This window comes from Sinocyclocheilus rhinocerous, unplaced genomic scaffold (assembly GCF_001515625.1).
Source record: "Sinocyclocheilus rhinocerous isolate Xijiao unplaced genomic scaffold, SAMN03320098_v1.1 scaffold3609, whole genome shotgun sequence".
Taxonomy (NCBI): Eukaryota; Metazoa; Chordata; class Actinopteri; order Cypriniformes; family Cyprinidae; genus Sinocyclocheilus; species Sinocyclocheilus rhinocerous.
Genome location: NW_015641122.1, coordinates 151,963 through 178,294, shown reverse-complemented (window position 1 = coordinate 178,294; position 26,332 = coordinate 151,963). Strand labels below are relative to the sequence as shown.

General features: G+C 38.6%; 1 protein-coding gene across 2 annotated transcripts; it reads left to right on the top strand.

Annotated features, from left to right (window-relative positions):
• Positions 1 to 1,192: 1,192 nt before the first annotated feature.
• Positions 1,193 to 25,948, top strand: trip10a (thyroid hormone receptor interactor 10a). Of its 2 annotated transcripts, XM_016571290.1 has the most exons (15): positions 1,193 to 1,496; positions 8,965 to 9,080; positions 11,088 to 11,144; positions 12,923 to 13,070; positions 14,321 to 14,383; positions 15,446 to 15,550; positions 15,724 to 15,852; positions 15,975 to 16,121; positions 16,433 to 16,621; positions 19,915 to 20,079; positions 23,361 to 23,470; positions 23,699 to 23,831; positions 23,913 to 24,001; positions 24,316 to 24,440; positions 24,525 to 25,948. In XM_016571290.1, the coding sequence occupies exons 1-15, from the start codon at positions 1,473 to 1,475 to the stop codon at positions 24,674 to 24,676; spliced, it is 1,752 nt and encodes a 583-aa protein (XP_016426776.1). In that variant the 5' UTR covers positions 1,193 to 1,472; the 3' UTR covers positions 24,677 to 25,948. The 2 variants fall into 2 exon arrangements, with proteins under 2 accessions (XP_016426776.1, XP_016426777.1); XM_016571291.1 differs by lacking the exon at positions 19,915 to 20,079 and having other exon boundaries at positions 1,195 to 1,496.
• The last annotated feature ends 384 nt before the right edge of the window (positions 25,949 to 26,332 follow it).

Here is a 26,332-nt window from a genome sequence, read left to right as displayed (position 1 = left end):
AAGCACCAACTGCGCATGCGCAGGCTGTGTGAATAAGCCCGTTGCTATTCGAACCTGTACAATCCGTCGATAAAACAATATAAAGACAGCCAGATGTGCAATAACTGTGGGCAATTGTTTCTTCACATGTTTGTTTACTGTTCAAGCCGATCTACTGCGCATGTATGGAACACGTCCGCGGAGCGGACCATCATCGTATGCTTTCGGTAGTATAAATACAAGTCCGCGTGCGCGTCCGGATTGCTCATGCGGAAAGTATAACACAGGCTTAAAAGCTAATATTGTACAGCATGCACTTGTCACTTGTGTATATGATATGGATGATATTTCAGTGACAGAAGAATGTTTGAGACGAGTAAAAAAACATTTAAAACGTATCATCTTGTCACATGACAACAAAATGGTTTTCTGTGTGTTGGTTATGGTTCTGATTTATTTGCTGTTGTCGTAGGAGATGGTCAAATTAAGAAAAATGTTTCTTTTGTGTTAAATAGCTTTTTACTTTTGTTAGTTTTTTTAAAGAGAGATGGTGGACAATTTCCAGGCCAGAAATGTGCTTTCTGTGTTAGACAAGTTTGACAGTCTGTAGGCTATTGGGAGATATTTTACAAGTAATCTTCCCGTTTTTTTTTTTTTTATAATAATGATGCAATAAAGGAGAAAAATGATGCACAAGTTTTTGAAATAAAATATTTGTTAACAAAATAATGAAAGATTATACCAAGCTACTTTTGCAAAAAAAAAAAAAAAGTTGCTTTTTTGGAGCCTTTTAATAAGATCCTTTCAGTCTTTTTTTAAGCCCCACAAAAGAGAGAGAGAGAGAGAAAGAAAGCAAGTCAAATGTTATGTATTTTTTAATGGTTTAATAGATCCCAACACGTTATCTCACTGACCCTTGTGATATCTTATGTATAAAAAAGCAAAATGCAAAATGAATGTTAATCAATGAACAAGATGTTTTTAGAAGCATTGTTAATGATTGTTGCCGTGTGGTGTTAATAATTTAAGCAAGGTCTCTGTTTATGAAGTTCTCTCACTCCTGCAGACATGCAGTCGGGTGCGGTTATCTAAATCAGACAAAAATACAGGTGCGGGCGGTTGGCGGGTGGATAATTTATTTGAAGCTGCGGATTCGGGTGACGTTTTAGCTCATCCGCGCATCACTATTGCAGATGATCTGAAAGCTGGAAACTGTATCCGGCGGCTCCTTTAAGAATGAGGGATCTGGGACTGAGTGACGCGGCAATGAAATCCAGTTGATCCTTCTCTCGCTTTGCAGCGAAAAGTATTTGTGCCACCGCAAAGTAGCTGGCGCTGGAGATCCGTAACGTTAGCGATTTGTTCAGCGTTGCGCGTGAATGTGGGAAAAGAAAAGACTCGCCACCTTTGATCCTATTTTGGACATCTGTTACTCTTGTAAGTTGGGATAACTTTTCAGCCTAATAGAGTGGAGTGGCAGGAGAGCTGGGAACATGGACTGGGGCACTGAGCTTTGGGTAAGTTCGGAGGATAGGGTTTTATGGTTTATGTTTCATCCTTCTGTACCCAGAAATATATTATCCGATGCGGTGCGATCCAAATCCTCTCAGTTGATTACACGGGCGTAAATAAATGTGATTTATGACTATTTACTTGCAACGTGGAGGAGGATAAATGCATCAAAAGACTATCTGGCAGATATTATGACCTAATTTTTTGAAGTTGTCAGTTGTCACCATTTAATTCGATTAATTGCCACGTTTAATGTGAACATCCGCTTAAACTCAAAGTTGAGCAGAATCATAGCAACAACAACAACAGTATCACCGTTTATCAGTGTAGCCTATCCGTCTAAACTCAGTGTTAAATACTGAATATTTTGATATCTATCTAGCTGTTTTAGCTAATTATTATTATTTTTTATTTTAGGGGATAGTTGTTTGTTTAATAAGGTATAGGTGAGGTATAACCAACAACTTTTGACATTAACACCACTATTTTGTGTGTATGGTTGTTTTTCTAAGTCTCATGCTGTTTTGGAAAGGTGTTTTGGCTTTGTTTATCTTCTCAGACAGGCTTAATAGTATTGCTAATGAGAAGTGCTAGCTGCTTGTTTAAGAATTTATGTTACAAAGCTTGTTGTTTGGTTTCAGTGTTTTTTTGTAGATCATTTGGAGGAGTTTAATAAGCAGTCTCTGCTTATCAGTGGCGCCTGACAAAGAATAGCTCATGTATTGATGATCTTTCTTTGGTGACACCAACTGGGTTTGCTTGAAGCATTGAATTTGTCCAAAATTGTCACATTTTTAGGGTCCACTGTTGCCAGCAACTAAAGCACTCAAAGCTCTTTGACAATGTAGAACTGGGTTAGAGAAACAGAGTCAGCGCATGTTTCTGATTGCATCATCATCACCTGTATTTCATCCTGCTCATCAAGTTGCCCCATTTCCCTGACCGCCATCCCATAACGTCCCATCTGCACAGAGGTTCCCACATCTTTTGACTAAAGGCAGATTTTACATGCCTGCAGTGTGTAAATGGAGCGTTGCGCTGAAGTGGGTGGGGATTGTTTGACCTCGTTGCTGTTGCTCCCCCTAGGCCTCTGTCCGCTGTCCCCTTTCCATCTTCTACTGCACCAGCCTAATTAGTTTTGCCCTAATTTGATAAAAACGCATCATCCAGCTCATATCACTGTTTATTTTGGTGTTCTGCTTCACTAGAAAGTTTCCCTTTTCCATGCTTTTTGAGGGACGCCACTGCCAGCCTGGGAAATTACAGTAGTTTCAGCTTGGTAGTAAACAGAAGTGAAAGCTAGGGTTCGTGTGGACTTGTTTCTTCGGGCATTCCTGGTGGGTGGGAAGTGCGTGCAGTGGTTCTCATAAGTCTTGCATTGGTTTACCGTCACTCTAAGCAATGTCTAACCTAATTGGTTTTGGTCAGGTTAGTCATTAAGTGCCATTCCCATGGCTACACTATGGCATCTGTCCACTCATTTTGCTACTAATCCACTAGCTATTTTGGCAGCTCGAGATTTACGTTTACCGATGAGAGAGTGGCTAATTTTTGTTGGTTTTAGTGTTTGTTTGAATTCTTTCTGAATGTCTTGAGAAATGCTGCACAGCAGGCTCCTTATTAAGTCATTAGAGCATGACGAAGGACAGTGGCATTTCGCTGTGGACTCTCGTATTGGGGAGGTTGTAGACTGGTACTCTCTGCTCAGGCTGGGAGAATAGCTTTGCATTATGGGAAGGAGGAGTTAATGATAGCGGAAAAGTACAAGGGAGGGGTCAAGACTGGGCTGAATACAATGCTACAGATAGAAGGAACCCTGCTGTAAATTATGCCTAGGACTGTTTTTATAGCTTGAATGGAAGTTTTCAAAGGGGATCTCTGTTGGTTTTAAGATTGTGATGATAGCAGTCAGTGTGAAGTTTGATTGAAGCCACCGCTGATTCAAATCTTAGAGAGTTGTTTTAGTGAATAAACTGCATTAAAGGTTTAGATCAACCACAAAACCATTCCAAACCCATTAGTTTTTTGCTCCTCTTTGAACAAAAATGAAGATATTTTAAAAGTTATTTTTCTCCATCAATCCAAAGCCTTTATATACTTTTTAGAAATTTTAGCCTTTATTTACTTTTTAGAAATGTAGACTTTCTAACAGACAGACAAAACTGATAAATATGAAAAATATCCAAAGATTTCCCAAAGTTTTATAAATTTGGATCGATGAGAGCTAGTAAATGATGACAAAATTATAATTTTGGGATGAACTAACCCTTGAACATTTTATTTCTTCATGTGAATTTTAAGAACTGTCAAGAAATGCCTTGGTTATAAATTAATTATATAGTCAATCGTGAAAATTTAGCCTATTTTTAAGACAATTCTCAGTAGCCTACTGTAATGCAAAAAAACTAAATGCATTTCATTTATAAATTAATAAATAATATAATATCTAAAATACCATTTTAAATATACATCGCAGTTGTATATAATGTGCTGAATTTAATTGATGCTGATTTTTTTTTAAAGTTCAACACTATATTTACAGTAATGAGAATAATGTCTCTATAAATAATAAAACTATTACTTCTGATTTGTGGGTATTAACATTTCTTTGTGACATTCCTTTTCTTACCGCATTGGCATTCTGGTTTGTCAACACAAACATTTATGTACAAATTTGATGTACAAATATTTGCATACAAACAGAAGCTTATCTTGTGATTATCGTCTACATAAACAACTGCCTCTTGTGGCTTTGTTTTGAATGAAGTTGAAAAGCACTATTTTTGCGAGTGAGTGGGTTGTGAGGGGGTAGGGAATTCTTCTCTTGTTCTATATTAATGGTCTCCATTTTGAGGAGAGAGGAGGAGGAGGTGGAGTCAGGACATGGCCTGGCTTGTTAGGAATGTCATCCCAAAGGCACCTCCCTCCTTCCCACTTCAAAACACATATCTAGGTCCAGGCGGATGGAGGTAGTACTGAGGGGGTGGGGGGTGTTTCAAGATATCGGCTCTCAAAAATGGTCAGGCCCGTACTTGAAATGTAACACACTGCCCCACCAAATAAGGAACTGGGAAAAGGGAAAAACACAGCCAAACTGGACCGTTTCAAATGTTTGTTTTTTTTCTTTGGGAAAATGCTGACAAATGTTTGTCAAATTAGTCCCTAGGTCTGTTTTTGTTTTGCTTCGGGCGTACTGTAGGAAATAGCATGTGATATTCATATTTTTGTTGAGCACCACTGAAATACAGCAGGAAGGGTAGAAGACTTCCACTTCCTGTGTCCTGTCTGCTCAAACGCTTGTGGCAGGATGAGTTTAAAGCCCTGAGGAACCCCCTGCCTCCCACAGATAACTTCATAGGATCATAGGTTGCGAACAGGCAGGGAATCTCTGGGATGTTCTCTGTGTGGGCAGAGACAGGACAGCTCATTAATGGCCCTTTCACATAACTCGCATCAGCATTGCGGATGGCATGATGTTTATTAATGGGTGTAAATAATATGTGTACTATATAATGTGAAGATTATTTTCTCAATGTCATCATATGTAGTGTTGAAACACTTGATGATCACAGCAGTGCAGGGTTCCTATGGTCATGGAAAACCTGGAACCCGGATTTTCAACTTTTCGTCAAAACACATTTTGATAAAAAGTCATAAATTCTCAAGTGAATGTTTTTGTTTTTTTTTAGCTCTAAAATACTTAAACAGCTAGATTTTGTTTTTTACCCTTATATTTAAAAAAAATTGTCAAAAGTTTGGAACCAAAAAGTTTAGATTTTTTTTTTAGATGTTTTATAAGAAGTCTCTTATACTCACCAAGGCTGCATTTATTTGAGAAATGCAGTAAAAAAGTAATGTTATGAAGTAGGGCTGCACGATTAATCGAATGCGATTGTCATGCGCATTTTGTTAAAAAAGCCGGTTCTGTAATCAGCAAGAAATCATCATCACGTGCTTTCAGATGGAGCAGTATTTGGAGTTTCAGTGCGAGAGCGCCCTCTGGCCTTTGGATGGAGATTTACTGCTGAGCACAGAACCGTGCTTCACTGAAAGATACGCATGACAATCGCAGCTTCTGTCGAATCGCGATCTCGATTCCATTTCGATTTATCGTGCAGCCCTATTATGAAGTATTACACAAAAAATGCTGGGTTGTTTCAAATATAGACTAACCCTGTAACCCTATAGACTAGAGGTCGACCGATATGGGTTTTTCACTGGCCGATGTCAATGCCGATATTTAGAAATCAGGGCAGCCGATGGCCGATATATGATGCCGATTTTTGGCCGATATGTTTGGCTGATTTTCTTATTCTTTTTTCCCCTTCATCAGGGTACAAGACAGTAATAGTAGTAGTAGTAGTAGTAGTTAGAGATGCACCGAAATGAAAATTCTTGGCCGAGGCCGAAGCCAAACATCATTTTATTCAACGAAGTATAAGCCTTTTGGAAAATCTATTTGTGGCGGTCAGTTTTGATATTGTGATGAGCCGCCACAAATAACTCAATGTATAGGAAACACTGGACACTGCTATAAGTCAAATGGCCATAGTGATAAAAATAAAAGATTTCACACATATTTCACAGCCTGCTGCTCATAACTGCTTAAGAGTGCACTGGCCACGAACGATGACATCGTGGATGCTATTGTCGGACCTACACACACATTTCATGAGGAAAGTTAACGTGCACGTTATAATCAGCCCAGAAGTTTCGTCTGAATTGAACGTGTTTCTACATTCACATGCAAATGACTTGTTGCACTTATGAATATGATAACTTTCCGGCATATTTTCTAGTAGGGTAAAACGTAATTCCGCTTTCGAAATGGTCTGTTTTGCCCTGCCATTAGCTGAAGCTGTGTGTGAACAAGCCACGGCTGCAGAGTGTTGTGTGAGCTGCTTCGTCTCCTGCAGCCTCCCCAGAGGGAGTTCCACAACAACGCTTAGCTGCCCGCCGGTGCGCCTGCCTATAAATCGGCCTAATTTGCAGCACAATCGGCCGATGCCGATTAATTAAAAAATTCAAAAAATCGGCTGATTAATCGGCCGGCCAATCAATCGGTCGACCTCTACTATAGACAAATATAGACTAACCCAGCTGTTGGGTTAAATTTTTTAATTAAATTTTTAACCCAAAAGTTGGGTTAGTCCATATTTGACCCAAAGTTCTATTTTGGTATTTCATCCTATGGAAATCATTCTAATATGCTGTTTTGCTGCTCAAGAAACATTTCTTATTATCATCAATGTTGAAAATAGTTATGTTGCTTAATATTTTTTTTGGAAACAATTTTGTGATGTAGTACTATTCAAAAGTTTGGGGTAAGTAAGTTTAAAAAAAAATAAATAAATAAATGAATAGTTTTATTTGCAGTCACAGGAATAAATTACATTTCAAAATATAATAAAATAGAAAACCATTATTTTAATTAGTAATAATATTTCATAATATTTTTACTGTATTTTTGAGGAAGATAAATGCAGTCTTGGTGAGCATATGGACTCAATAATTTCAAACCTTTGAACATAAGTCTATGTAAAAAAAAACAAAAAACATTTTATATATATATATATATATATATAATGATTAAAGGGGTCATATGATGCGATTTCAAATTTTCCTTTCTCTTTGCGTAAAAAGACAGTATAAATCATTATAATCCGTAATTATGTTCCCACTGGATGCAACAAATGCCTCGTTTTTAATGGGTTTTAATGTTTTTGAATCGTCGCTCAGGGCATCACAGTATGGTAAGGGACGTAAATCGACGCGTTTCAGAAAGGCAGGGCATAGAGGAGAAACAATAATGTACAGTATGTGGAAAATAATGTGTTTTTTGAACCTTAAACCGCATAAACACATTTCATTACACCAAATACACTAAATAATGTTCTTTTTAGCAACATCATATGCCCCCTTTAATGTTACCATTTGACAGTTTCTGGGCATTAAGTCTAGCTGTTTCTGTAGAAACTGCAATAGGCTACTCTTCCATTGGCTGTCTGCTCTTCCTCTTTTTCACTTTCTCTGTTCTCAAATTAAAAAAAAGTTTAATTTGATTCCAGTGAGGAAGCTGGTGTGGCCAGGCCATCGCTTTACACAATCTGATGCTAGCTTTCGGCTCTAAATATGTTATGCGGAGCTCTGACCAGTGTTTGGGGTTAGTCAAACTTGAAACTACATGCCCTGCATGTATCCTGATGTTTTCTGAAGTACCTTAACAACTTCATGATTACATGAATTTGGACAAGATCCCCTAAAGCGCAACCCTCAAAAACATTTCTCTCTAGTGTATAAGTACTGTATGAATGCACACTTATTGTTCATGAAATACTTTTTGGATGCTGAAAAGTCATGGTATGGTATATTTAACCTAAAGCTATTTTAAACAGCATTTTACTAGTTCTATTTTAGAATTATTATGCATGCAGCATTTAATGGCTCATATTAAATTAGAGACTGCATGTAATATAAATTTGTACTTTTAAACATTCATTTCTGCAGGATCATTTGTAATAACTAGTGATGGCAAAGTAGATTAAAAAATGGCGAAAAACCTGAACTTGAAATCTTGATGTTTCTTTAAAAATGAAGATCAGGGAGATTTTATAAAGCAACTACGTTGAACCAAAAAGCTCAAAACTCTGATTCATCTTTAGGCCTCTAACTGACCAAATCTCTGTGGTTTGCCCATTTTCTGGTCCTTTCTGGTTCATATTAGCTGTTTTGCAGTGTTTCAACGTCTCATGAGTGTTTTTGTTCCCTTTTTTGGCAGCCATTTATCTATTTAGACCAACTTTTTTTAAAGGGTCATGAAATACTGTACTAGATTTTCTGCGACATTAACAGATGCTGTTTTGCAAATCATAGAGAACATTCGTTAATCTAAAATTTTAGGGGGGAAAAATCATTTTCAATTTTATTTTGCACAATTTTTATCTTCCAGATTTAAAATCTACAGTGTTTCAGCATCACAGGATGTGGCATAGTGAAGCGCTATACATCGATGACATGCAGTGTGTCATAATTATTCATAAGACTGTGTTTCCTGTGATTCTGGGCTGATTCACCAGTTTTTAGGCTGACAGGTCATGATTTCAGAGGCTCATTATCCAGAGATTCTCGTTTTATTGCTTAGTGGTACATTTCTTATATTTTTCACACTCTTCAATTGTCAAGGGTTCCTCCAATTCATGTTTCTTACAAATATATTGCAAAATACTTTCAGTATTTGTAGTTTTAGAGTAGGGTATGGTGAAAATCAATACAGTGAAAGTGTTATGCTTCCCCATTATAATTTCATAAATTTTAATTATTGTTTAAGGAGCAACAGCTACCTAAGAATGAAGAGTGTAGTCAGTCCATCACAATCTAATGGATCTGGATCAGTGTCTGACAAATCAAAAAAAAATAAAAAAAGTTACATTTGTCACATTTATTTGAGGGCTTAGTCTTGACTTTGTATTGCAGGACCAATATGACATCATTGATAAACACACACAATCTGGGCTGGACCTGGTGGAGAAATATGTGAAGTTTGTAAAGGAGCGAACAGAGATCGAACAGAATTACGCCAAGCAACTAAGGTAAGAAATTTTAATATGTAGGCTATCCAGTTCGAATAGCTGTGTGTTAGCATGTACATGAGTATGCATGCTGTTGTGTTTTTTTTCCAGAGCTGTGTCTGATTGTGAAATATTCGTGTCTTATGACTTATTTGGGGCAGAACTGAACTTGTTGGCACCTCTGAGCTGTAGCGTTGGCCTCGGCCCAGAGGATAAGCATATCCGCGCCTGCACCCCTTCTCATTCATGACTAGGCCTTGACACTTGCTTGATCTCTGCCAGACTATTCGGAGTTCCACCCGCTACCTCTTTCTGTCCTCCCTCCTGCTGTAAGAGAAGAGAGGAAGTGGGAGCAGACGAGCATATGACTGAGGGGATGTGGATGAATAGAGTGAAAGTGTGGAAAGCAGCTTAGCATTGGCGTCTGCCTCTACTTCTCATGTGCAGAAGGAGGAAAGAAATGCAGCCTGGTTTTGAGAACAATGGCCTTCCTTTTTTGACACGTTTCATTACTTTTGTTTTGAAGTCCAGCTCTTTCGATTACGCCATTGTAATTGGTCAATGGAAATGGAAACCAGCCTTACATGTTCCATGTAAGTCTGAGCTTCTGTCTTCACTGACTGTGACAAATGGCAGGACATTTTGCATTTTGTCAATCACTTGGTTTATGGGTCAATGACAATAAAGATTTGCAATTTGAATTTATGTTGGCTTGGTTTTGGAATAACAATATTTAACTTTTCAATAAAAGTTTACGTTTGAAGGGAAAGTAAACCAACAAATGAAAATTCCATCATGATTTACTACTACGTATATATATGAAGATATTTTGAAGGATGTTGGTTACCAGACAGTTTTGGTTTCTGTTGACTTCCATTGTATGGACAAAAAATACAATGGAAGTCAATAGGAACCAAAACTTTTTGGTTACCCACATTCTTCAAAATATCTTCTTTCTTTTGTGGAACACAAAAGTCAGTCATACAGGTTTGAAATGACATGAGGGTGAGTAACTGATGACATGTGGGTCAATGATTTCCTTTTTGGGTGAACTATCCCTTTAAGGACTCCAAAAATGTAATGTCGTATATAACAGTTAAGTAAAAATATTAATATATTTTCTTACACATTGAATAAAAACTATATTTCCAAATATATGAAAATATAAAAATCATTTTTGCGTGTCACACCACATAACTTACCTTGCCTTTTCACCCAAAACACACAAAAAAATAAATTCTAATATTTTATTGGTCATGAGAGTCTGCAGGGGTGCTCTGTATTATATAATTTTTTATATATTTTTTTTTCTGCATTTTGGTTGCCTCCCTTACCGTTCCGCATGTTTTTTTCCCCCCCAAATATTAATAAGCTGTTTTTGTTTCTAGGAAACAATAATAAAAAGATTTTGCCAAACTACTTGATAAGGTTTTTTTTTTTTTTTTAAAGTCTTTTGTTCATTATGACATCAGGACACCAAAATATCATATAAGAGTTGTTTGTAAGTCAATGTATGTATGAATGCCATTTCTAATGTATTTAAAAAAAAAAATTTAATAGGGCCAGACAAAGAAATAGTGTCTTGTCATTGATATATTCCTGCAATATTTCTGTATTGTTGTGCTTGCCCACAGTGAACTTTCATTCGTCCAAAATCTTGCTTCAGGATGACTGTAAAATAAATATAAACATTCTCTGATTGTGATCATGTCACGTCACGCAGTGTTTTCACATTCAGTGTAGAGAGAAAAATTGTTTGACACTGGAAACTCCCTTTGTGCCTGATTAGTGAAATGGGAAGAAAATTTCCGTGTGACATACCCCAAATACCCTGATGTCTGTGTTTTGGAAAGAACAAATGCTCTGCACACAATGTCACATGTAAATGCTTCACAACCACCTGCTCTAGCAGGACTACTGCAGCGTGGCATATTATGCAACCGTTTGCTATTTGAAACTGAACGCTTGCAAATGACATTATTATGATGTAGTTGATCCATCAGGCACTGTCTTTTTTCTGTTTCCTAGGAATTTATCTAAGAAATACAGCCCTAAACGAGGGAGCAAAGAAGAGCAGGAATGCAGGTAATTTTGCACGCTTCCAAAGCTGCATAATTGACTTATTTTTCCTCACAATTGTGATGACAAGTGAACTGTCTAACATTAACAATGGGATATCAGAGAAGAAAGCTGACAAATCCCCAGTCACTGTAATCAGATCACTGTGGTACGCTGAGCTATGTCTGATGTTGCTACGGTGACTGAGCAGCAGTACCTATGGGGCTGTTGCCGACTCCAAACAAAAGCACATGAACTCAACAAACAAACGCATACACCTGTAAATGACTTTATGTATGCTCCCTCTGGAAATCAAAACTAATGAAGTCACTCATGGAAAACAGGTACTATTTAAATCAACCATGATGAAACTACATTTGCAACACATTGAACCACTGTAATGTGGTGTATTTCAAAGTGAAACTGAAAATAGTTTTTATTCATCAGGGTTTTATTGGATTGTGAAAGTGAGCTATGATATTATTGGTTGTTATTGTCATAAAAATCATATTTTATATACTGTATATTTTGTATGTTAAAGTTTTATATATTTTGTAATATTTAATATTTATATTAGATATTACAAAAAAATATTTTTGTAAACTTTTGAAAGCGCCTCCTGCTGGCAGAGAATGAATTTGCATTTTCAATAAGCCTGTCTACTGTTTTTGTTCAGATCAATGTGAAAATCAACCCATGTTTTTATGCAGCAAACTTGCAGAGCTGTAAATGTGAACTGGTGGATTGACAAGAAGATAATGTATTATAAAAATAGAAACAATTAAAGGGATCATGTGATGATGCTAAAAAGAACATTATTTGGGGCGTGTTAGAACGAGCCGTTTTAGGTAGGCGTGGTTGACTCTTAACTTTTATAAAGAATATCTCTTTGGATTTGAGACTTTAGTCTTTGCAACTTTACAGATCTTCTTTATGCACCAAGAGCTTGTAACACTCCAAAGAGAAAGTAAAAATTTAAATCGCGTCATATGACCCCTTTAAGACAGTAAAATATATTTATATGATATTTAATTAATATAATGAATTGATTGATAATAATTGTTTTAAATTAATATAATAATAATAATAATAATTGATAATTTTGACCCATCCGTTTTTTTAAAAAATGTTTTAAAGGTTGAAATTGTTTAAAAAGTTTGTTTAAAAGTGTTGAAAGTTTATCATTTTATAAAACTTTTTGTTTTTGTGAAAACCTGTATCTGAACTGTAAATCATACTTTTTACAGTCTTTTTGCAGTTTAATATGTTACCATAGACATTGCCCTACCCTGCTCATATGGTATTAATTTTATTTGTGCAGGTCTTAAAGTCTTACATTTGAGCTTAAAAAACCTGCAGATACCCTGTTTTTTTAAATACTTTATATACACTTTCACCTTGTTATTCCACAAATTATAACAAGGTAAAAGTGTATATAAAATGTATAAGGTCATAAAAACTGCATGTATAATAATTTTTACAAGAATAATAAAATGATTTTAGGCCAGGAAAAGTTGGTAAAATCTTAAAATCATGGTGGTGAATATACTTTTTTTTCTTTTTCTTTTTTTTTGTAGTTACACTTTGATGCATACATATCTGATTCATAGAGTAAAACTTGCATGCAACCCATAGTGAAGTTTGTTTTGGTCAAACCAGTTCCCAAATTGCTCTGAAATGAATGATTCATACGTTAAGTGGTTCAAATGAGCATGATTTTTCAAATTGCAGTAATCACAAATGACTGAATAGGTCTCGTTTACTACCAATGCACATTGTATTTCATTCGTATCACGTTTCTTTAGGTTCTCCAATCACCAGGCCTTTCTGGACATCCTGAATGAGATGAACGACTATGCGGGCCAGAGGGAGCTGATCGCTGAGAACATGATGATCAATATCTGCATCGAACTCACAAAGTACCTGCAGGAGCTCAAACAGGAGCGCAAGATGGTGAGAGAATGAGAGAGGCAGACGGAGAAACTGGGCCAGGCTTAAAATAAAGTATGCTGTGGGACAGAGGGCCGGGAAGGACACAGATAGGGGGATTGTGGGCATGAGGCAGAGAAGAACATGTCACACTGCTTGTTTGAGAAGAAACATTCGAGTCTATTGGGGTGGAAGTCTCAGTTTGATTTGCGCAACACTGTCAGAGGAATGCGTTGGTGATCTTCATAAAGAACAGTAGATGCTCACCATATAACCTCAGCTGTCTCCTCTTGTTTGTCACTTGGAATTTATGGGACACTGTTTTATTGTTAGTGCTTCCTAAGGCAAACATCGCTATTACCATTGCTCATACTTAGAGTTAGGTATTTGAACAAATGGCTAACCCTAAGTATTAAACTCCACCCAACATGTTTCTGCTGCAGACATGAATTTATGACATTAGATTTATGAGGTAAATATGTTTTGTTTGAGAGAGTTGTGCTATTTCTTTTGTAAGCATCATATTTTTGCCTGGCAGATGACAAAATGGGTGAAAAAAATCACATAGATATACAGTACATAGAAGGAAAGACCTGAGTATCTAGAGCTAAGGATGTCAGAGACTTTTAGGTGGGCCAGTAAACAAACACCCTAGCAACTATTTGTATATGACCAAGCGACCTCCCTTGCATCTAACTGGAGCTTCATAGCAATAATGAAAATCCATTCAAAACACCTTAGCAACCATATGGCAAGACCCTGGAAAACCACTCTGTAAAGTCGCGGTGAAATGCAATGTAGAGACCAGAGCTTTTCTGCTGTATTGTGATACACATTCGAGTAGAATGGATTTTCGAAAAAGAAGAAAGCAGGGCAGGGACTTCTTTCTGTCCATTGGTTGTTGATTGTATGGAGGCAGATCTAAATGTGAGCTTGCAGTCAATTGTAAAAAAGGGGTGGGTTTAAGCAGACAAAAAGATTAGGCATTTTGAGTGATTTTAATTAAAAGTCACAAAGACACACAAAAAAGAAACCTATGCAAGGATGAATCGTTCATAATAAGATCTATAACATGCATTCAGAAAATACATTTAAAAAAGTGAATTTCCATTTCATGCAGACTTTAAACTCATGAATCATAGACTTCATGTTGAAGCGAGCAGCACTCATATTTTTCTTCAGAAAATGTAAAAATCTGGATGTCTATTTAATGTTAGAAAGCCCAAAGCACACTGACCATGATTCCACTCTCTCTTTTTCTCTATAATGTGCAGCACCTGTCAGAAGCCAAGAAAGCACAACAGTATCTGGAGGGCACCTACAAGCAGCTTGACAATGTAAGTTTCTCTCTGTGACAGGTTGTGAAGGAGACTGTTGTGGGTGGTGTGTCCCACTGTGTCTTTGAGCGTGTCGTTGAACAGCCAGATCAGAATGCGCTTGATGAGTTTACATCTCTGTCAGAGGCTTGCGTTACGTCTCTTTGTGGCGTAAGCGCTGACTGTGTGGAGTGTGCTCTTTTGTATGTATTGTTTCTGCTCAGTGTGGGGTTGTATCGGGGGATTGAAAGGGATTGTTTGCTGATCGTTTCTGTGGCTATTGTGTTTGGCCAGGTGAGGGTCAGGAGTGTAAACGGACACACACATTCAAATACTCTTGAAGCAGCTGAAATTTACCAATTAGTTAACAATAAGCAGATATTTCAGACAACTTTAAAGCTAACATATTCACAATTTATCATATTTATTTATAAATGTCCATAGTTAAAAGAATTTTTTTTTTTCGTGTTTTATCCAGTCTCTTTTCCACTAACCGGTAACCGGTCAAACAATGGTGGGGAAATAGTGTTATCCAATAATATTGTATATTAAAATGTTTCACTCCTACTGCATTGTTTTCAAGTGAAATATTCCGCTCTATTTCACAGAAATATGGCACATAACAACAGAATTTAAATGTGTTGCGATATATGCATTCGAAAGTATGGTCTCTCTACCACCAATACAGACCAACATTTTTGATAAAACCTTTCTTCACTTTAGCAGCTTTTTAGATTTTCTCTTTAATCAAATTCTCTCTAGAATCTGAAGCTTTCTGCCCTCTACAGACGCAGCTGCATCTGAAATCAGTCTCTTGTTTACACAGTTACTATTTTCTATTTGTTGAATGGCACATAGTGCACTATATAGGGACATAAGGAGCAAGCTTGAATTCAGTGGTGCAAAAAGCCTTTGTTTTGTCTGTCATAGCCAGTAGTGATATGTCTGTGGAAGAAATAAAGTGAAATAGGTTTGGAACAACATGAAAGGAAATGATGATGACAATCTTAATTTGGGGGTAAAATAATAGCATTGTGTATGTAAACGCTTTGATTCATGTGGTGGATGTTATTTTCATGGTAGAGTAAAAAGCGATTTGAGAGGGAGTGGAGAGAAGCAGAGAAGGCTGCTCAATATGCAGAGAAAACAGATCAGGACCTCAATGCCACCAAAGCTGACGTGGAGAAGGTATTTATGTCCCCCAAAAGGTTTCACAGGTCTTGCCACACCCTTGCATGCACATCCTTCCATCCTACCATCACATTTTCATCATATCCAAATGCGTTATTGTTGTTTCCTTGTTCCTCTTTATGTACCGGTATCTGATTTCACTTTATCTTTACTTCTGCGTGTAAATGTAGGCCAAACAGCAGGCTCATATGCGAACGCACATAGCAGAGGAGTGTAAAAACGACTACGCTTCACAACTTCAAAAGTACAACAAAGAACAGAATCAGTTCTACTTCACGGACATGCCTCTTAGTTTCAATGTAAGAAGCACATGCCTCAGTTCTAACATGTTGAGACGCATCTGTTCCTCTCAGCTTACTGAAGGAATGATCCCAGGCAGTCTTGCGGAGTGCATACTGATATGTATGTTTGGTCACTGCAGAGGCTGCAGGACATGGATGAACGACGTATCAAAAAGTTGGCGCAGGGTTACGTCCTGTTTGCAGACACGGAGCGTCACGTCATGCCCATCATCGGGAAGTGTCTGGAGGGCATAGCCAGAGCTGGCACGAATGTCAACGAGAGGAATGTGAGTTCTCAGTTGTGTTTTTAAGAAAAGCTCTTTCGTTTCCTGCTCTCAATAAATCACGGGTGTCCAATCCTTCTCTGGGAGGGCCACTATCCTGCCGAGTTCAACTCCAATCCTAATGAAACAAACCTGAACCAGCTAATAAACTTCCAGGCAAATGTGATCAGGCAGGTTGGAGCTAATCTCAGCAGGACATTGGCCCTCTGGTAGAAGGATTAGACACCCTTGCATTAAGGCAGCCACTTTGAGAGAGCAGACAACCCTCTGCATGCCAACACATGGAGTAGCTAACACTTCTCTGTGTTATTCAGGACTCTGTGGTTCTTATAGAGCAACACAAGTCTGGCTTCGAGAGACCAGGAGATCTGGAGTTCGAGGATTACAGTCAGGGCATAAACCGGGCCTCCTCGGACAGCAGCCTGGGCACTCCTAAAGGTCCTCTAGAGCTGCTGGGCAAGAACAAGAATAAAACATTCCGGTTGTTCAATAAGAAGAGCAAGGTAGGCTTCACTGCTCTCTGAAGGCAGAGTTCCTTCTGATGAAATTGATTTGTTTTGTGTGGAGATGGAAAGTTCTCTTTTACCCTGCTGGAAAAGCCCTGCCAAAGCTTAGTTTACTCAACTCAACCAGATCCCATCAGCTTGTCCATGCTGATCAACCATCTAAATCAGGTCTGTTCAATTCTGCTCCTGGAGGGCTCCGTCCTGCAGAGTTTAGCTCCAACACACTTGCCTGGTAGTTTCTAGTGTTACTGAAGAGCTTGATTGGCTGGATCAAGTGTGTTTTATTGGGGCTGGTGCTAAACTCTGCTGGAAGGTGGCCCCCCTGGAGCAGGATTAAACACCCCTGATCTAAATGAGCCATGACCATTATTTTACCAGCTAGAACCAATTTGGAACCCAGCCATCAGAATCTGCATCTGCAGGTTTTCTACAGTACCTATCCCTGAAGAGGTGTCCAATCTTGCTCCTGTAGAACCACCATCCCAAGTTTAGCTCCAAACACACTTGTCTGGAAGATTCGAGTAACCTTGAATAATTAGTTCAAGTTTAATAAAGCTAATGTCTACAGGAAGGTGGCCTTTCAGGATCAGGATTGGACACTTCTGCGCAATAAGATGAGAGAGGAGAGTCACAGTCTGAAAGGTAACAGACTGGTTTGAGATGGCAAGAGGGCAAGACATTGTTTGATTTGTGGGCAAGTCTTTGAGAGGTCTGACTAGAAAAGGTATTAGATCCAAAGCTGTGGTTTCTTGCACCCTTTGTCTCCCTGCCACAGTTGAAAGATGCATGATGGTTCAATCTACCTTCACCCTTCCTCACCCCTTACTCTCAGTCTTTCTGATGTACCCAACACAGATCCTTAAGGTTTTCCAGTATGCACCCTTTGCATGGCTATTTGGCTGTGAGTGGGGATGGAAAAGCCCCCAGCTCTGTTGTTTAGCTCAGCGTGTGACCCAGTGCTCATTCTGCTGCATCTGTGCTTTTCTTTGGGACACTTCTCCCTCTGCCATGGGCCTTAACACACATACACTACTGCTATTATATGCTGTATAATATATCCTTCAGTCCCATCACAATGACACCTTTGTGCACTCTGTGTCATCAGGATAGATGCTTGGTTGCATCTGGTTAAGTTGTTAAGGAGAAAAATCCTCTTAAAATGAGGGTCGGAGGCAAAGCATTACTAAAACATTTTCTTCTCTTCAGTCATGTGATGATTCAGAGCTCTGCGTAGGATTCAATGGATCTCTCTTTGTCCCAGAGGCCTATATAGGTCTAAAGTGTTTTCTAAGAACACTTCATCTTCATATTAATAACATAATTTCCTGCTCCTACAATAATGTAGTTTCCTGCTTCTTCAACACATTAGGCTTTTTCACATGACCCTCAGCGTTTGCCAGCTTAAATGTCCAGTCTTCTCCTAATCAGTCCTAATCATTGTGCAGATCCATTCTTTTCCTTGCAAGTTGGTAAATATGGAATTTTTTTTTTCTTAACCAAAATTGCACTGCAAATCTGCTTCCTTCCTCTATCCTTAGTAGTTAAAATCAAACATCTTCCTTCATTCCTTGTTGTTTCACTTTTTGCTCGCTTGTGCATGTTTTCTTTCTGGCTGAGACAGTCATAATGTTGAGAAGCTATAACCAATTTGTGGGGAAATGCTTATTTAGCGCCAAGCCTTCATTCGTTTACATCAATATTTGGTGGATTGTTTGACGCAATTTTAGATTTAAAGCTGAAACCTATTTGCTCTGTTCCACTTAGTAAGCTGCCCACCTAGAAATTATGATTTTTTTGTGTCATAGGCACTCCCAGTGTAAAAGTTATTACAAACAGTAGGGAAAAAAATTATGCTGCCATGTAAGATGTCTAGTTTTGGACATGATTGAAAGCAGCATCACATTTATCCTACACCAATAATCACATAATGCAATGTGTGTGTGTGTGTGTGTGTGTGTGTGTGTATATATATATATATATATATATATACATATACATAGATAATTCCATCTAATTAATGCATGATTTCATCCGGTATTACTGTAGTGTGTTTTTGTGTAAGGATAGGAAGTTGTTAGCTTAGCAACAAGCTAATGCCAGACTCTTTGAATCAATCTGTGAGCATTAGTTACTTATATTCTTCAAATACTCTTTTGTGCTTATTAGCCAAGTTACTTTTGAAATCAACTGTGAACTGTTGGCTCAACTGTGAGGTTGCCTTTGTAGACAGCTCACTTGGTTCTGGAACAGAGGTAGTATGCATAGCAAATTCACTGAAATATTAGGACTCCTTTCATGTTCAGGCCTTTTTGTTGCTATGTAGTTCAACAGAAGCCTCTGAATGTAGATTGGGCAAAAAGTGGCTCCACTTATTAGATCCATAATGGGGTGGGAAAAAACTTAATAGTAATTAGCTTTTTTTGAGATCGTTTACATTTGAAGATTCTTACTCTGCAAACAGTACAAATTCTCCTGAGAAGTTCCTACTTATAAGTTTGACTATCATGAATTCAGTGTGATGTGCATTCAAGTGACTTTGGTTGGAATTAAACAGATATTTTTGTGTAATGTCTGTGTATTTTTTTCTGACAAAGACAGGAACCTTTTTAGCACTAGACAACAAAATGAAGATCAGTGGATTCACAATAGGCGTGTAGTTTATGCCATAATTTTTGTGCTGCCATGAGACTGCTAGGAATTTTTTTGGGTAGTTTGGGGAATGATGGGTAGTCCATGACACAATCCTGGCACCTTAATTTTTTTGGAAAGCCTTATAACTGGTTTTCATCAACAGTACACAAAGTTTGTACAAACTTATTTATGACGAATAACAATTAGCTTCACCATGGTAAAGTAATTGACATGACCACAACTTGAAAAGTTTTTGTGGTGCCGTTCATGTACGTTAATCTTATCTTCACGATCATTCCAACATCACTTGAAAGCCACAAGATCCATTGAACAAGGCCAAGAATTAATTGCTTTCTGATGGAGCCATTGTTTGCTGCATTATCTGGCTGATTGCATTGCTGGTTGTTGGGGCTTGTGGATTTGGGGTTGTTCTGGGTTTGGGTATTCTCTGTCTTGCTTCTCTTGGCTCTTGCTGAGGTTGGTCCAGTGTTGTCCTCGTTGCAGTTTTGATGTTGCTTTGAGGTGTTTGATGGTGTCTCTTTCTTTTCCCTTGTCATTTGTGTTTTGTTTGTTTTTACCCTTCCCTATCCTTCCCACCATCCCTGTCCTGCCGTCCTGTCCCTGTGTTCCTCTGGGTTTGTGCCTGGTGTCTGTCCCAGCTCCCCTCGTCTTCACTCAGTCCTTTCTCCACAACCCCCACCCCCTCGCCCGCTAACGGACCACCTTCCCCTAAGTTTGGCCGGGACCCCCTGTCGTACTGTTTGATGGAAATCAATAAGACAGTCAAACCTCGAATCTCTTCCTTCCGGACCCTCAAGAGAACGGTGAGTGTGATAGGTCAGGGATCAACCAAAATGACTAAACCTGTGCGCTGCTGTTTTTGGCACATCTCTTTAAGGCGTTCAGCAGCACTGATCTGGGTCTGAGTAGTGGTCACATGCACCTGAATGGTCACAATGAAGTAGAAATCACGGCTCTTTTACTACTTCCCACCATCCCTGTCCTGCCGTCCTGTCCCTGTGTTCCTCTGGGTTTGTGCCTGGTGTCTGTCCCAGCTCCCCTCGTCTTCACTCAGTCCTTTCTCCACAACCCCCACCCCCTCGCCCGCTAACGGACCACCTTCCCCTAAGTTTGGCCGGGACCCCCTGTCGTACTGTTTGATGGAAATCAATAAGACAGTCAAACCTCGAATCTCTTCCTTCCGGACCCTCAAGAGAACGGTGAGTGTGATAGGTCAGGGATCAACCAAAATGACTAAACCTGTGCGCTGCTGTTTTTGGCACATCTCTTTAAGGCGTTCAGCAGCACTGATCTGGGCCCGAGTAGTGGTCACAATGAAGTAGAAATCACAGCTCTTTCACTACTAATCTTCAGTCACAACAACACCAGCTCTTCACCTATTCCTGCCACACTCTCTAATACAACAACATTTAAGGCGTCACAACTTGCCAACTCACCTACCGAATGCTGTTGCTGAAATCTCACCCTCTTCTGTCAGTGAGTCTGTCATGCTCGGCGATTGAGAATGGAAGTTCGATGACCAACTACATGACTGCATCTGACATTTCTCTCTTATTCCAATGCATTTCAACATCCCATATTGGCAGCAAATCAACATAAAGCTTGCTGAAATAAGAAAAGGAGCACCATGCAAATGTAACAAGTTGTCAGATTGAATTAGGATGCAGTTCATGCAGTAACATTGTCCTTTGAGTGAGTGAGATGTGTGTTTGTCCCTCTGGGGCATGTAGTATACTCGTGTGCCGGCAGTGCTTGTCAGCTTCTGTGAAAACATGACTTACTTTCAATAAAAATAGACTGTTCTGCCTCTGCATTCTTATTTTATTAGTCATGTAAGTTTAGGGCGAACCCCAGAAAAATGCATGTTTACACAATCACCGTTGACCATCAGCATTTGGGCTGTTTGGGTGAGATTTGAGGAGGACAATAGTAAGTCAGTTGTTCAATGAATCATTTCGGTGAATCAGAGCTCAATGGTCACTGACACATGGGTCCTGCAGACTAACTAGGGCTGTGCCAATATAATCATGTATCATGATTCTTCTTCCCATGATATTCCATTGATACCTCAGGTTCCTACAGTTGAATTAATGAAGAAGCAGGTCACCCAAAAAGCTTAAACTCTGAAACTAGTGTTTGTAACTGCGGTCAGAGCTGCTTTTGTGAGATGTGGTACTGGACAAAAGTGAAGTGACCTGCATGAGAGACACTAAGAAATCGGCTAGTGTGATGCCAGCTTATCAAACACTGTTTGTGTATATCTCTTTTCCTCAGTTTACTCCAGAAAAGCTAACGGTAATCATTTTAAAGTGGTGTGGGCATGCTGTGTACATGTATATTTCACTCCCTCTGTTTTAATCGGATCATTTTCTGCTTGTGAGGATTTCACATATGACCACCTTCTACACTGAAATGACAGTTTTTCTATCATTCACTATTGTAGAGGTGGCCATTTTCAACGCAAGGCACAGCAGCCTCTGGGTTAATTTACAATACTATCCATCATGGCTCTTAAACAGTGACAAGCCATTCCAGGCTGAGACACTGCAGCACAAAGAATATATGCACTGATGCTGAAGCCAGGCTGTTATGGTGTACTGTATTAGACATGTTTTAAAGTTGCATTGTTAAATCTATGCACATGGTTTAAATAAATTAATTGTGGGTTACTCAAAGGAATATTCCAGGTTAAATGCAACTTTAACTCTGTTGTCCTCATTTGTATCTCGGGTTTGTAAAAACAACAGAAAACAGCAATACACTTATGGTGGATATCTATGGGGTAAGTCTACAGCACTAGAAATGCTAAAAATATGAAACTATCTTTTTTTGATAGTATAGCCATTACATTTTAACATTGTTAGCATGTGTTAGCATTAGGCTAGTGTTGATACCAACCCTGGCTGCTCAGAGTAATATTCAACCTTATAATCTAAAGCCAGTAAACACACAAAAGTTAAAAGTATACTTCAGTTTTGAAGCAAACGCTTAGCGTATATGCACAGGCAACTGCACTGCCTTTCTAAGTATACTTGACACATGCACACTAGTAAGTTTAATCGTTGTCCAGTGTCTGCGCTATTTACCAGTCTTTGTTTAACTAGAGCTTCAGGTATCTCTTAAGGCCCTCACACCACAAGCATCTGTCAACGTCTCGTCTGTTTCTTTTTCAGCCATGAAACAATGGGCTGGTGTTGCTACTTTTTGAACAAACTAATTAACGCAGAAAAATTCATGTGCATGGTTGGGAAGTATCTAGCTGTGTGAGTTGAGTACTATGCTGATAAAAACTTGAATGTACTTTGGTTTTTAGGCCCAAACTCTGTATTGCGCTTGTATTTTCACATATGCTAGCAAATGTATACTGTGATTTCAGTTGTACACATATGCCAAGCACTTGGATCAAAACTAAAGTAGCTGTACTTAGGGCTTTACCTTCACTATTTCTATGCAATGATATGTAACCCATGTAACACTCTATTTACATAGAGCAAACTCTGTACCACATCAGTTACATTAACAATGCATAACTAGAATTTCATACGCCTAGAACAGTAGTCCTAATTTGAAAGGATTATTTTGACTTTATTTTATAGAGCACATATGAAACATTTTACTGAATATTTCATGTAACAAATATCAGCTTCACATTCCTTCTTCAAACCCCTCATGCCGCATGGATTCATTAAAAAAATACTGACTGTAGTCATTGACAACATGCCACAGATTGTGTTTAAAAAGCTACAATTTTATTTAACCCAGAACGTTCCTTTTGAGTAAACTGTTTATGTATAGCTTGTTTAAGCATTTCTCCTTGACTTACCTGTCATAAATGAAAAAATGTGTTGCCAAAATCTTGTTAAAGCACACAGCCTGTAGTGTTTAAGAGCAACAATTATAACAGATGGTATAATTACCCTGGTGATGAATTGCTACAGTACAGCTTTTCCTCCTGCAAATCTGAACTCTCACTGTGGGCTCTCTGGTTCACATCTGTCACTGCTTGGCTTGTGGTGTTGGAGGGGTGGCTGTTTGTTTGTGTGAATCTCTGTGAGTGACACTATCTCCCTGCCCATCTCCTCAGCCTGTGGACTCTGAGGGCTTCACCCATCTTCCTCCCGAGCAGCGCAGGAAACGCTTGCAGCAGAAGATAGATGACATCAGCAAGGAGCTGCAGAAGGAAATTGATCAGAGGTGAGTAGCCTGCCATGCTGTCTCTCCGACAACTATCGCCATGACAACTGGCCACAGCTGAATCCACAGGGTTGCCGGGGTCCGGGCTTTGTTTACTAAGCTCTTCAGGTCTCTGAGGAATCAGTGGTGTTGAGTGCCACAAGTAACCATAACTGTTTGTTCTTTGCCTTTCTCTGTTACAATCAAGCTCTCGCTATCTTAAACAAATATATTTATATCTCTGTGCAGTGAGGCTCTGGGTAAAATGAAAGATGTCTATGAAAAGAACCCTCAGATGGGAGATCCTGCCAGTCTGGCACCTCAGATCACTCAGACGGCACAAAACATGGAAAGACTGAGAGGAGAACTCAACAAATATGAGGTTTCAGTTTAATACTCTCTGTAAATCTTTATACGCTTCATAAAGACTTTCTCAACACACTTGTGTCTTGGTTTGTTGTAGTCCTGGCTCGCAGAAGCAGGGGGCCGAGGAGACTCGATACGATACTCGACACACTCTCTGAACAATAACGGTGCTCATAACCCCAACAGGTCAGTTTTATTTCAGAAAACACTATTTTCTGATTATGGTGTGTATTCTGATTAATCCTTATTTTGAAAAAGAGGTTTACATGCTTCACGGCTATTGGAATTTTTTTTTATTTGCACAGGACCTTATGTAAATAAACACTGTAAAAGTATTTGGTAATGTGGATATGCACAGATATAAATAAACAAAATTCAGATTAATACAAGCAAATGCCAGCTGTCTTGTTAAGATTTCTATAAATCATTATATTGCTTTAATCTGGTTATGGTGATCAGATTGTGTTTACATAAAAATAATTTTCCCATGTTCCTTTCAGTCCTGGAGCTATCTCAGATGACACTGACTCCTCCCAGGCCATCTACACTGAATTTGATGACGAATTTGAGGAAGAGGAACTCGCCGCACCTATTGGTCAATGCACAGCACTCTATAATTTCCCAGGTACGATTATACAGCTTCACTCAAGCACTTGCAAATATCGTACCCACCTCTTTTCCTCTAAGTCTCTCCTCCATCTGTCCACAGGCTCCAGTGAGGGAACCATCTCCATGCAAGAAGGGGAGGTGCTGTTTGTAGTGGAGGAGGATAAGGGCGACGGGTGGACGCGAGTGCGGAGGAACAACGGGGACGAAGGCTACATCCCTACTTCTTATGCTACCATCACGCTTAATAAATGACCTCATCCCCTTTCCACCCACTGCAGCAGAGATGCACTATACCAAACACTATGAGTAGCTTCAGATTACCACTCATTATGTCACAACATGGCTTGCTGCTCCTCTTAGAGGGATAATTTAGGGGGGAATCACTGCACAATGGGCTAATACACTCCTCCTCTAAGGATGAATGAGTATCTCAGGGTGTGTATTATGTGAGTAAATGAGGTAGAGAAGGTTTGAATAATTTTTCTCCTTATTTTGCATGGAAAACAGTGCAGCAGGGTGCCATGTACACACAGCTATTGCTCAACAGACACATCAGTTCCTGTGGTGACTCTGTCTGATGCTGACTTTTGATAGCAGTCTATCATCAGAGCTGAGATATTTTGTCTGACCATGATCCACTCAACGTGTCCTTCACTAAGATCTTCCATCTGCAACTTGATGTGATTCCACGTCTGGAGCAAAAACCGTAACTATCTGCGCTGGGAGAAATCCAGCAGCGTTTTAACTTGAAGTATTTGCTTTGATGATTTGAGTGGCCAAAAATGACGTTTTACAGCAGTAAGTGTTACATATGCTTCCCTAAATGTGCAGTAACATGAAGTGTACAGTAACAAGAGTCAATAAGACCTAAAGATTTTGTGTATAGAAAATACTGAGCGCCCCAGTAATATTAAGTAACTCCTTTTTTTTTTTTTTAAGACCATTACACAAACACACAAATTGAAATACTCAGCAGTACAAAATTATGACAATCAAAGTCTCAAAATCTGCAGAAAAAAGCCACACTTCTCTAAGAATATGTAGTACAATAAATAGTTTGTTGAAATTAAAGAATATAATTTATTGAGTATATAAATAAGTGTTTGTATAATAAATAATCAATCACATTTATATAAGAGGTGACTGCACACATTTGCTATTTCAGATAGATCAACAATGCACAGTGTACACGCAACTAAGAAAAACTATTTTAGGCGACAAAAGCAAATTTAGGAGTTTCATATTTAAATATATGAAATAATATATTTTAGGCATCACAACACCACTATTGTCTTATTAGCTTTTTATTCATGATGAATAAAGATTGTATAGTTGAGAATAGATTTCTAAATGCAAGGGTTCAAGCCTCTGTTTTCAGCATTTGTTTTGTTTGCCTTTGGTTCAATCCAAGGCAGAACTGTTAATGTTTGGGTAAGTCAAGGTGCCTTCAACTTTGTGTATGTACCATACTCAGAATTCACCATTTTATTGCCTTTATAAATGTCAAGCACATTTCCAAGTTGACATGATGTCCTGTTTATTTCTTTTTGGTGAAATTCTCAATTGAAAGATTTTTAGGCAATTCGTAGACCTTTTGAGAGGAAATGTTGATTTTTAGTAGCAACTAAAATATTACATCCATACTATTATACATTTTGTAAGCAAAAATAAAAATGAATAATAATAATAATAAAAAAAATAATAGGGTCTTAAAATCAACACATTGATTTCACATGTTGATCATAATACCATTGTTTTCCATAGCTAACAAGTGCCGCCTGCTGGTAATAAGAGGTTGCTGTTAAGTGGAATTGTCATAAAGTGGCAGCTGTGGTCAATAGGATTTCATCCTCTCTGGAGTGAATACTCATATGTCAACTGACTTAATAATGCAGCAACATCGAGACT

What these genes read in the sequence shown, in the direction of transcription:
- trip10a (XM_016571290.1), top strand. Translation starts at nt 1,473, where the DNA reads ATGGACTGGGGCACTGAGCTTTGG. An exon ending in CCAAAGCTGACGTGGAGAAG is followed by an intron (nt 15,551 to 15,723) that starts GTATTTATGTCC and finishes GTGTAAATGTAG; the next exon opens with GCCAAACAGCAGGCTCATAT. An exon ending in TGTTCAATAAGAAGAGCAAG is followed by an intron (nt 16,622 to 19,914) that starts GTAGGCTTCACT and finishes TGTCTGTCCCAG; the next exon opens with CTCCCCTCGTCTTCACTCAG.